The 12,816-nt window shown below is 39.5% G+C and overlaps 1 protein-coding gene across 1 annotated transcript in view; it reads left to right on the forward strand.

The window, feature by feature from the left end:
- KATNBL1 (katanin regulatory subunit B1 like 1) overlaps nucleotides 1-12,816 on the forward strand; it is a 62,382-nt gene that overhangs the window by 42,307 nt on the left and 7,259 nt on the right. The window contains exons 2-5 of the mRNA XM_003791681.3: nucleotides 693-823; nucleotides 2,693-2,733; nucleotides 5,127-5,406; nucleotides 11,724-11,842. Of these exons, the coding sequence (XP_003791729.1) occupies nucleotides 707-823; nucleotides 2,693-2,733; nucleotides 5,127-5,406; nucleotides 11,724-11,842 (557 nt within the window). The 5' untranslated portion in view covers nucleotides 693-706. The remainder of the gene's footprint in view (nucleotides 1-692; nucleotides 824-2,692; nucleotides 2,734-5,126; nucleotides 5,407-11,723; nucleotides 11,843-12,816) is intronic.

The following is a 12,816-nucleotide window of genomic DNA, read 5'->3' on the forward strand; positions in this document are numbered from 1 at the left end:
CCCGCCACAACGCCTGGCTATTTTTTGGTTGCTGCCTTCACTGTTGTTTGGCGGGCCCGGGCTGGGGATTTGAACCTGCCACCTTAGGTGTACGTGGCTGGTGCCTTAGCCGGTTGAGCTATAGGCGCCGGGCCTTGACACACAATTCTATGAATTTTTACCATTTTTTTTTTTTAGTCTTGCCTGTTACTAATCTCCCTGACCTCACTTCATCAGTGACACTTTCTCTCTCCTCAGAAAAATGTTGAATTCATTTGTACACTGCCATTTTCTTCATGGCATTACCCCATGTACTTGGACTGACATGTCCCTAATTTTACTTCTATTCTTACTAAGTTAACAAGAAATTTAATGTTTGTTCAATGCTCTAATTCAAGCTCCAGCATTCTCGTGAGGGCACACAAAGCCGCACAACAATAATGAGCACCACTCAGCAAGACACCACCACACACCAACACAAACACCACTGTGAGTCATTGACATACCAAGGTTATAAAACCTTACCAGGCTGTCTGTATAATGCTGACAACAGAAGTGCACAGTGACAAGTTCACAAATTTACTTGGCAGACCTTGTATATCCTCTGCTTTACTTAGAACTTTCTTTTATATAGGATGGTACTATTTTTGTATGTTTGTATATGTGTTAAAGAGATCATCAAAGTCTTTTATGTTTTATATTTTCTTGTCTAGGTATTTAAGAGATTATGGCATCTGAAACCTACAATGTTAAAAAACGGAACTTCTGTAATAATCTTGAGGATCATTCCATTGATCTTCCTAGAAAAAGGATCTCTAATTTCACTAAAAAGAACATGAAGGAGGTAAGTTCATAGTTTCTAGGAAACAGATAAGACATTTTAAACTTCAGTATACTACAGATAGCTTTGGTTAAATTGTTTGCACACTGGGAGGATAATCTGCTTGGTCTTCTAGATTAATAAATTATTAAAGAATTAATAAAGAATGACTAGGACAGCGCCCGTAGCTCAGTGGGTAGGGCACCTACCACATACACTGAGGCTGGTGGGTTCAAACCTGGCCTAGGCCAGCTAAAACAATAATGATAACTGCAACAACAACAAAAAATAGCCAGGTGTTGTGGCAAGCGCCTGCAGTCTCAGCTACTTGGGAGACTCAGGCAAGAGAATTGCTTAAGCCCAGGAGTTGGAGATTGCTGTGAGCTGTGATGCGACGGCACTCTACCCAGGGTGACTCTGTTTCAAAATCTCAAAAAAAGAAAAAGGGCGGCACCTGTGGCTCAGTGAGTAGAGCGCCAGACCCAGCCAAATTGCAACAAAAAATTAGCCAGGTGTTGTGGCAGGCGCTTGTAGTCCCAGCTACTTGGGATACTGAGGCAAGAGAATTGCCTAAGCCCAAGAGCTGGAGGTTGCTGTGAGCTGTGACACAATGGCATTCTACCGAGGGTGACAAAGTAAGACTCTGTCTCTAAAAAAAAAAAAAAAAAAGAAAGAAAAAGATGATTATTATATTTCTAAAGCTCTAGAGTGACTCACATAACAAAATTCCAAACTACAGATGTTGGCATGGATGTGGAGAAAAGGGAACACTTCTGCAATGCTGGTGGGAATGCAAGCTAATATGTCTCTTTTGGAAGGAAGCATGGAGACTACTCAGGGATCTAAAAGTAGACCTGCTGTTCTATCCTGCTATTCCTCTACTAGGAGTATATTCAAAAGATTAAAAATCACTTTATAACAAAAGATATTTGCACCAGATTGTTCATTGCAGCTCAGTTCATAATAGCCAAGTCATGGAAGAAGCCTAAGTGTCCATCTATCCATGAATGAATTAATAAATTGTGGTATATGTGTACCATGAAATATTATGCAACCTTTAAAAAAAGATGGAGACTTTCCCTCTTGTGTGTTTATATGGATGGAGCTGGAACATATCCTATTTAGTAAAGTATCTCAAGAATGGAGGAAAAAGTATCCAATGTACTCAGTATTATTATGAAACCAATTTACAATCATTCACACTTTCATATGAAGAATAGATCACAACTATGGACCAGGATAAAGGAGAAGGGGATAGGAGGGGCAGGAGGAGGTCAGATGGCGGGAGGGTGGATGGTGGGATCACACCTATAGTGCATATTGTAAAGGTACATGTCAGGTCTATTAAGTACAGAGTATAAATGTCTTAATACGATAATTAAGTAAATCAGGCGGGGCATATATTAACCAGTACAATGTAAGCATTCCAAATTGTATATGAAATCAGCACATTGTCCCATAAATGCATTAATGTATTTTTTTAAAAAAAAGCTCTAAAGACATTTTAGCCACTTTGATGTTTTGATGTAATGTAATTTGAATATTTTAGTTTATGGGGAATCACAGAGATGCTTTTTGGTTATCATTGCAATGCTCATTAGCACTGATAAAATTTATTTTAAACAATGTTAAAATTCAACTTATTAAACACCCTGTAAGTACAGTATAATATACAACTAGTGGTGTGGAAATAGACAGATGGATGTGTTGCTTTGTCAGAAATACTTAACTACAGTGTTGTTGTATCTAATGATTGTGAAGCTGCACCAGTAGAACAGAGAAAACTCTAATCTAAAAGACATACTTTTGTGATTTTAAATTTGTTGGTATCAATCACAAAGTTTATATAACTCTAACATAAATATGCTACAGCCATCTATTTTCATTTTTCAGGTTAAGAAATCTCCAAAACAGTTGGCTGCTTACATAAATAGGTAAGAGGTTCTTTAAAATTTGTGGAGAAATATAAATATTGAACATGAGGTTAGAATGAAAATACGGGAAAAAATTAAACATTCTTTTTAATTATAATAATAGCTAATTTGTTGTCAAACAATTCCTTTGTGCTAGGAAACACAATTCCTCTGTGCCAGGAAACATAAATATTATCTCTGTTCCTTGCAACATCCTACTCATTACGTATTATGACCCCTCACAGTTGATGAGAAAACTGAAGATCAGACAAGTTAAGTGATTTGTTCAGGACCATGCAGCCAGAAAGTAGTAAAGATGACATTCAAACTCTAAAGGTATATTCTACAAAACTATTGGTACTCAAAGTGTGATCTGAGAGAGCCTGGGAAAGTCCCTGAGGACCTTTCAAGGGAATTTGTGAGGTCTAAATTATTTTCATACCAATACTAAGACATTATTCATCTTCTTCCTTTTCACTCTCTTAGAAGTTTACCATGGAGTTTTCCACAGGGTACATGACATTTGATATCACAATAGACTGGATGAGAATGAGAATCCAGCTGTCTTTTGTTAAACCAGATTATTTGTTTTGGAAAATTGGGGGGGTTGGGGTAAAATGTTCTATGTTAATGTGTAATGAGGCATTAATTTTTATTTTTATTTATTTATTTTTTGAGATAGAGTCTCAAGCTGTCACCCTGGGTAGAGTACCCTGGCATCATAGCTCACAGCAACACCCACCTCTTGGGCTCAAGCAATCTCTTGCCTCAATTTTTCTTTTTTTTTTTTCTTTTTCTTTTTTTTTTTTTTCTTGAGACAGAGCCTCAAGCTGTCCTCCTGGGCAGAGTACCGTGGCATCACAGCTTACAGCAACTTCCAACTCCTAGCCTCAAGTGAGTCTCCTGCCTCCGCCTCCCAAGTAGCTGGGACCACAGGTGCCTGCCACAACGCCTGGCTATTTTTTGGTTGCAGCCGTCATTGTTGTTTGGCAGGCCCTGGCTGGATTCGAACCCACCACCCTAGGTGTATGTGGCTGGCGCCTTAGCCACCTGAGCCACAGGCGCTGAGCCAGTTTTTCTATTTTTAGATGAGACATGGTTTTGCTTTTGCTCAGGCTGGTCTTGAATGCCTGTGCTCAGGAAATCCACCTGTCCTGGCTTCCCAGAGTGTGAAGATTACAGGCATGAGCCACTGTGCCCAGCCAGAGGCATTATTTTTGGAACAAATTAACAAGTATTTTTTAATTTTCTGTTTTAGCTTCTGATACAATAAACATCAAAAAGATTTTCTTGAGTCATTAATAATTTTGAAGTGGGCAGAACAGACATGCTGGATCATACCTATAATCTTAGTACTTTAGGAGGCCAAGTTTGGAGGATCATTTGAGGCCAGAAGTTAGAGACCAACTTGGGCAACATACTGAAGCCCCATCTCTACAAAAAAGTATTTAAAAATTACCTGGGTATCATGGCACATGCCTGTAGTCCCCAGGTATTTGGGAGGCTGAGGCAGGATGATTGCATGACAGGAGTTAAGAGGTTGCAGTACGCTATGATTATGCTGCTGCTCTCTGGCCTGGGTTAGAGAGTAATACCCTGTCTCTAAAAGGAAAAAAATTAATTTAAAAAATAATTTTTAAGAGGAGAAAGCACCCTGGCCACAAAACATTTGAGAACCAGTTTGCTTAACCAAGATGTGGCCTATTATGTTCTGTCTTACTCAGACAAATTTAAATATACTTCACCTTAATTAAAATAAACTTTAAAATATTCAAATTTATACAGTCTGTCACTTTGTTAGAAAAAGATTAAGTAGGGTCGGGCCTGGTGGCTCATGCCTATAATCCTAGCACTTGGGAGGCCAAGGTGGGTACATTACCTGAGCTCACAGGTTCAAGACCAGCCTGAGCCAGAGTGAGACCGCTCTAAAAATAGACAAACTTTGTGGTGGCTGCCTATAGTCACAGCTACTAGAGAGGCTAAGGCAAGAGAATTGTTTGAGCCCAGGAGTTTGAGGTTGCTGTGAGTGTGAGCTATGACACCATGGCACTCTGCCAAGGGCAACAAAGTGAGACTCTGTCTCCAAAAAAAAAAAGATTAAATATCTAGAGAGTATTGCAATTTTCTTATTCTCAGAATAGTCTTTAATTTTTTTATTTTAAAAGCATGTACTTACTATGCCCCTTTTTATTTTTATTTGGTATAAAGCATCATCCTTTTATTGTCTTCCAGATAATTTATTATTTCCTTTTTATTTTCTTCCTTAAGCTAAGAGTTAAGTTTTTTAAATTATTCTATTTACTTCTAATTTTAGTGGATTAGGATCACAAAATGTAGCTTGTTAAGTCTCTGTTTAAACTTTCAAGGTTGTCATATAGTTCTTTTTCATTTAAGAAAATAAATTCTTATTACAGAACAGTTGGACAAGCTGTGAAAAATCCAGATAAACTGCATAAGGTGATTTATCACAGAAAGAAAGTTCGTCATTCCTTTCCAAGTCCTTGTTACAGAAAAAAACAGTCCCCTCAAAGTGGGGGCTGTGACATGGCAAATAAGGAAAATGAACTGGCTTGTGCAGGCCACTTGCCTGAAAAATTGCACCATGATAGTCGAACATATTTGATTAACTCCAGTGATTCTAGTTCTTCACAAACAGAAAGTCCATCATCAAAATACAGTGGGTTTTTTTCTGAGGTAAGTTATTTCCCTGTCATTTCTAGCTTAATTTTATTCATATTTTACTACTGGGTTTTTTTCCTTCGGCATATTATAACTTACTACCCATTGAATTCAGACTTATTTTTAACTCCCTGAAACAGTTTTCTAGATTAAGCACATCTGGACAAGTAATTGCTTTCACTTTCCCTAAGGTAGAATGAAATATTTAATAGGCTGGCTATAAACACCCAGAATACTAAGTTGGCTAGTACAGATTTAAAGCAAGGAAATGGAGGCTGGCCATGGTGGCTCATGCTTGTGATCCTACCACTCAGGTAGGTGGAAGCAGGAGATTTACTTGCAACCAATAGTTTGAGACCAGCAGTCGGGGCAATAGCAAGATGCTATCCTTACAAAATGTATATATATTTTTAATTAGCCATGTGTGATGGCACACACTCCAGGGAGGCTGAGGTGGGAGGATTGCTTGAGCCTAGGGGTTTGAGGTTGCAGTGAAGTATGATCACACTATTGTACTGTAGCCTAGGTGACAGAGTGAGGTGCTCTCTCCCTCTCTCATTCTCTGTGTCTTGGATTCCCCTCCCCCACAAACACACAAATAAAAATAAAGGAAAAATATTGACTAAAAAGCAGAGCAATTATTGAGCATATTTTTGGTAGACTTTCAAAATTGCCTATTAGAAGCTTTGTTTAGGCTTGGCACCCATAGCTCAGTGGTTAGGGCACCGGCCACATACACCAGGGCTGGCAGGTTCAAACCCAGCCTGGGCCTGCTAAACAATAATGACAACAATAATAACAACAACAACAAAATTGCCGGGCATTGTGGCAGGTGCCTGTAGTCCTAACTACTTCGGAGCCTGAGGTACGAGAATTTCTTAAGCCCAAGAATTTGAGGTTGCTGTGAGCTGTGACACCACAGCATTCTACCCAGGGTGACGTAGTGAGACTCTATTGCAAAAAAAAAAAAAAAGTTTTGTTTAGGCAAACCTGCTATGGCTTGCTGCTCTCTGGCTCGTGTATAATTGGTTGTTTTATTTATTTATTTTTCTTTTGAGAGACACTCACTTTCTTGCCCTCTGTAACATACTATGGCATCACAGCAACCTCAAAGTCTTGGACTCAGCTGATCCTCCTGCTTCAGCCCCTGAGTAACTGGAACTACAGGCACCTGCAACAACCTCCAGCCAGTTTGTCTATTTTTAGTATAAAAGGGTCTTGCTCTTGCCCAGGCTAATCGCAAACTCCTGAGCTTAGTTAATCCACCTGCCTTGGCCTCCCAAAGTGCTAGGATTACAGGCTTGAGCCACTATACCTAGCCCATAATTGGTTGTTTTAATTGGCTCAAGGGAATTTTGAGGATGATAGAAATTGTCTAAATTTGGCTTGTGATAATAGTTGCACAACTGTATATATCTAAGAACTATTGAATAACAGATTATAGTTAATGGGTAAATATATAAATTATACCTCAGTAAAATATATAAATTATACCTCAGTTAGTGGATAAATAATAACAGATTATAGTTAATGAGTACATATATAAATTATACCTCAGTAAAATAGTTTCTATAAAAATGGCCATTTGGGCTTGGCACCTATAGCTCAACCGGCTAAGGCGCCAGCCACGTACACCTAAGGTGGCGGGTTCGAATCCCCAGCCCGGACCCGCCAAAACAACAATGACGGCTGCAACCAAAAAATAGCCAGGCGTTGTGGCGGGCACCTGTGGTCCCAGCTACTTGGGAGGCGGAGGCAGGAGACTCGCTTGAGCCCAGGAGTTGGAGGTTGCTGTGAGCTGTAATGCCACAGCACTCTACCCAGGGGGACAGCTTGAGGCTCTGTCTCAAAAAAAAAAAAAAAAATGGCCATTTGAAGAAATTTTGGTTTTTTGAGACAGAGTCTCTCTTTTGATGCCAGTCTGGAGTGCTGTGGCATCAGCAACCTCAAACTCCTGGGCTTAATTAAGCAATCTTCCTACCTTAGCCTCCCAAGTAGCTGGGACTATAGGCACCTGTCACATCACCCAGCTAACTTTCTTGTTTTTAATAGAGATGAGGTCAAAAAAAGAAAAAAAAGGGTGGCGCCTGTGACTCAAAGGAGTAGGGCACCGGCCCCATATGCCGGACGTGGTGGGTTCAAACCCAGCCCCGGCCAAAAACTGCAAAAAAAAAAAAAAAATAGAGATGAAGTCTAGTCCTTTTGCTCAGGCTGGTCTTGAACTCCTGAGCTCAAGAGATTCTCCCACCTTTGCCTCCCAGAGTGCAAGGATTATTTATAGGCATGAGCCACTATACCCTGTCTGAAGAAATAGTTTGATAAAAATTTTAGTCAATTTTTGTAAGTGGTGAAAGGTGTGGGTCCAGTGTTAGTCTTTTACATGTGGTTATCCAGTTCGGCCAGCAACATTTTTTGTACGGGATTCTTTTCCCCAATGTGTGCTTTTGTTTGATTTATCAAAGATCACATGGCAAGTAGAGACTGATTTCATCTCTTAGTTTTCTGTTCTTTTCCATATGTCTATGTCTATGGTATGCCAATACCGTGCTGTTTTAATTACTGTAGACTTGTAATACTACCTGAAGTCTGGTAGAGTGATGACTCTGCCTTCATTTTTATTTTATTTATTTATTTATTTATTTATTTATTTTCTGATTCCATACAAAACAAATACTACTTTTTCTAGTTCTTCAAAGTACGATATTGGTATTTTAATGGGGATCGCATTGAATCAGTAGATTACTTTGAGTAGAATAGACATTTTAACAGTGTTGATTCTTCCCAGCCAAGAGCATGGTATGTTCTTCATTTGTTAATGTCTTCTGCTATTTCTTTTCATAGGGTTTCCTAATTCTCTTTGTAAAGATCCTTCACCTCTTTTGTTAGGAATATTCCTATATTTCATTTTCATTTTCTTTTTTTTTTTTTTTTGAGACAGTCTTACTTTGTCACCCTTGGTAGAGTGTTGTGACATCCTAGCTCACAGCAACCTGAAACTCTTGGACTCAAGCAATCCTCTTGCCACAGCCTCCCGAGTAGCTGGGACTGCAGGCACCTGCCACAACACCTAGCTGTTTTAAGAGATGGGGGTCTTGCTCTTCTTCAGGCTGGTCTTGAACCTATGAGCTCAAGCAGTCTACCCACCTTGGCCTCCCAGAGTGCTAAGGTTACAGGCGTGAGCCACTGTGAAGTTCTTATGAAGGAAATTGTGTCCTTGATTTGCTTTTCGACTTGGCTGTTATTGGTGTACCACGAGGGCTACTAATTTGTTGACATTGATTTTATACCCTGAGACGTTACTGTATTTCTTGATTACTTCCAGAAGTTGAATGTCTGGGGTTTTCTAAGTATAAGATCATATCATCAGCAAAGAGTGAGAGATTGACCTTGTCTTCTCCCATTTGGATGTCCTTTATACCTTTCTCTTGCTTGATTGCATTGGCTAGAACTTCCATGGCTATGTTGTATTATAGTAGTGAGAGAAGACACCCTTGTCTGGTTCCAGTTCTAAGTAGAAGAGCTTTCAGTTTTATTCCATTCAGTATAATATTAGCTGTGGATTTGTTATAGATGGCTTCAATCAACTTAAGAGATGTGCCACTTATGTCTGTTTTCTTAAGTGTTCTTGTTAGAAAAGGATGCTGAATTTTATTAAATGCTTTTTCTGCATCTATTGAGAGAATCATAGGGTCTTTGTTTTTGCTTCTGTTGATTTGGTGAATTACAGTTACGGATTTGCATATGTTAAACTTGCTGTTTTCTTTTTTGAGACAGAGTCTTACTCTGTTGCTCGAGTGCCATGGTGTTGGCCTAGCTTATAGCAACCTCAGAATCCTGTGTTCAAGTGATCCTCCTGCCTCAGCCTCCTGACTATAGGTGTCTGCCACAAACCCATCTAATTTTTTCTATTTTTAGTAGAGATGGGGGTCTCCCTGTTGCTCAAGCAGGCTGGTCTCAAACTCCTGAGTTTAAGGGCCCCTCCCGCTTCACCTCCTAGAGCACTAGCAATACAGGCATGAGCCATCTTGCCTGGCCAATTCTGCTGTGTTGTAATGTTGAATGTCCTCCGCAGGATCTGAGGAGAAATAGACCAGTGGATGAAAAACAGATACTACCCATACTTGCATGTAGTTATCAAAGTAATGAGGCCAACACTGATCAAATAATTATAGAAACTATAATACATACTCTGAAGGAAATGAACCATGTAACTATATAACCTAGAAATCTGACCTAGATTGGATCCTAGGTTGGTTCTTCACTTGAACTAGGGAATAAACTTGTGAGTGCAAGTGCCTTTAAAGAAAAAAAATTTGAATTGTATATTACCATTGTGAGATGTTTTTCTCAGGACCCTCCTTTTACATTGCTTTCTTATTTTCACTACTTTTCACAAGCCTTCCTTAGGCCTCATATTGAACTAGTAAGTTTATTGATTATTCTTTTGTTTCAAACCTTTTTTTCTTTTTTAGACAGAGCCTCAAGCTGTTGCCCTGGGTAGAATACCATGGCATCACAGCTCACAGCAACCTTCCAACTCCTAGGCTTATGCGAGTCTCCTGCCTCTGCCTCCCAAGTAGCTGGGGCTACAGGTGCCTGCCACAATGCCTGGCTATATTTCATTGTTGTTTGGTGGGCCCAGGCTGGATTCAAAACCACTGGCTTAGGTGTATGTGGCTGGCTCAGAGCCTCAAACCTTTTTTTCATGATTGATCAGAACCTGTTCTAAAAACCTAAATCTAAAAGTGAAACCATATTATCTGTTCCAATTTCAAATATGTCTAACTCTTGATCTAGCTGTTCTAATTGTAAAATTAATCTTAACAAAAGTATTTTTAGGCTTAGCTCCTATAGCTCAGCAGCTGGGGCGCCAGCCACACACACAAGCGCTGGTGGGTTCAAATTCAGCCCAGGCCTATCAAACAACAATGACAACTTCAACCAAAAAATAGCTGGGTGTTGTGGCACGCACTTGTAGTCCCAGCTAATTGGGAGGCTGAGGCAAGAGAGGTTGCTGTGATCTGTGATGCCACCACACTGTACCCAGGGCAACATAATGAGACTCTGTCTCAAAAAAAAAAAAGTATTTTTAAGAAATGAAGTTGAGGGGTGATGCCTGTGGCTCAGTGGGTAGGCCGCTGGCCCCATATACTGAGGGTGGTGGTTTCAAACCTGGCCCCCAGCCAAACTGCAACCAAAAAATAGCCAGGTGTTGTGGCGGGCGCCTGTTGTCTCAGCTACTTGGGAGGTGGAGGCAAGAGAATTGCCTAAGCCCAGGAGTTGGAGGTTGCTGTGAGCTGTGATACCAAAGCACTCTACCAAGGGTGATATAGTGAAACTCTGTTTCCAAGAAAAAAGAAATAAAGTTGATAGTTAATCTGTTTTGACATTGAAAACTGTTCATGTAGGTTTTAAACAATGTAGATAATTTTATTTTTAATTTTTCAGAGTCTTCATATATGTCCTTAATTTGTCTTTGTCTAGAAAATGGTTTGGAAAAATATATACCAGTCTGTTGACTGATTACTTCTGGAGAGTGATATTGGATGTTTATGTGGGCAGGTAGAGAGCATTTGTTTTTTCTCTTATGTAGTTCTTACGTAGTTCAACATTTTACAATGGAGGAATAATATTTTATTATATAAACATAGACAAATTGGGCTCAGCACCTGTGGCTCAAGTGGCTAAGGCGCCAGCCATGTATACCCAAGGTGGCGGGTTCGAATCCAGCCTGGCCCGCCAAACAACAATGACGGCTGCAACCAAAAAATAGCCGGGCATTGTGGCAGGCGCCTGTGGTCCCAGCTATTCAGGAGGCTGAGGCAGGAGACTCGCTTGAGCCCAGGAGTTGGAGGTTGCTGTGAGCTGTGATGCCATTGCACTCTACCTAGGGGGACAGCTTGAGGCTCCTGTCTCAAAAAAAAATAGACAAATTGAAATGATACTATAACATCACAGAATTGTTTGTGTCCCTTCTCATGCCATTTAGTCGGTAATGACTAGCCTCTATGTTTACCTTTTCTTTTTATCTACGTTATGAATTAAGTCCTATGTTTGTGGGTCAGCTACATTAATTTATTTTACAAATTATTGGGATTTAAAAGAAAAATAGTAGCAAGCCAGAAAAAGTATTGGTAAAAATTAAATAGGTTCTGAATTTATTCAGATCATTTGTTCACTACATTCAACTGTAAAATTTCTTTTTATGTGCCATTAAAGGAGTCACCTTCACATAATTTAAAACTATGTCTACCCAAATGATTTAATTAAAAAAAATAGTTTTATATCTTGTTTCAGTGTTCTTTTTAACAAATTAGATTATTGCCTTTCAGGTTTCTCAGGACCATGAAACAATGGCTCAAGTTTTGTTCAGCAGGAATTTGAGATTGAATGTAGCTTTAACATTCTGGAAAAAGAGAAGTATAAGTGAACTTGTAGCTTATTTGGTGAGGTAAGTGTGACCTGTTATGCTCTTTGTTCAATAGAAGTTATTTTTCACTGGGATATTAGAAGTACCACTTCTTGGCTGGGCTTGGTGGCTCATGCCTATAATCCTACCCCTCTGGGAGGCCAGAATGGGTGGATTTGAGTTCTTTGAGGGTTCTCCATACTTCCTTCCAAAAAGGTTGTATTAGTTTGCAGTCACACCAACAGTGTAAAAGTGTTCCTTTCTCTTCACATCCATGCCAACATCTGCAGTTTTGAGATTTTGTGATGTGGGCCCTTCTTGCTGGGGTTTGATGATATCTCAGGATGGTTTTGATTTGCATTTCTCTAATAATTAGGGATGATGCACATTTTTTCATGTTTGCTAGCCATTTGTCTGTCTTCTTTAGAGAAGGTTCTACTCATCTCTCTTGCCCATTGACATATGGAATTGTTGGCTTTTTTCATGTGGATTAGTTTAAGTTCTCTATAGATCCTAGTTACCAAGCTTAGGTCTTATTCAAAATATGCAAATATCCTTTCCCATTGTGTAGGTTATCTATTTGCTTCGGTTGTTATCTCCTTAGCTGTACAGAAGCTTTTCAGTTTAATTAGGGACCATTTGTTCATTTTGGTGGTTGTTGCAATTGCCACGAAAGTCTTCTTCATAAAGTTAAGTGTTTTTCCATGCTTTCTTTGAGGATTTTTATCATTTCATGCCTTAAATTTAGGTCTTTTATCCATCTTGAATCAATTTTTGTGAGTGGAGAAAGGTACAGGTAGACCTACCATTTGATCCTGCAATTCCATTACTGGGCATACCCAGAAGGAAAAAAATTCTTTGTACCACAAGGACACTTGCACTAGACTGTTTATAGCAGCTCAATTTACAATTGCCAAAATGTGGAATGTCCACCAACCCAGGAATGGATTGACAAGCTATGGTATATATATACCGTGGAATACTGTTTAGCCATTAAAAAAGATGGAGACTGGCTC

Source organism: Otolemur garnettii, unplaced genomic scaffold (genome assembly GCF_000181295.1).
Source record: "Otolemur garnettii isolate 467f Iridium unplaced genomic scaffold, OtoGar3 scaffold00050, whole genome shotgun sequence".
Lineage (NCBI taxonomy): Eukaryota > Metazoa > Chordata > Mammalia > Primates > Galagidae > Otolemur > Otolemur garnettii.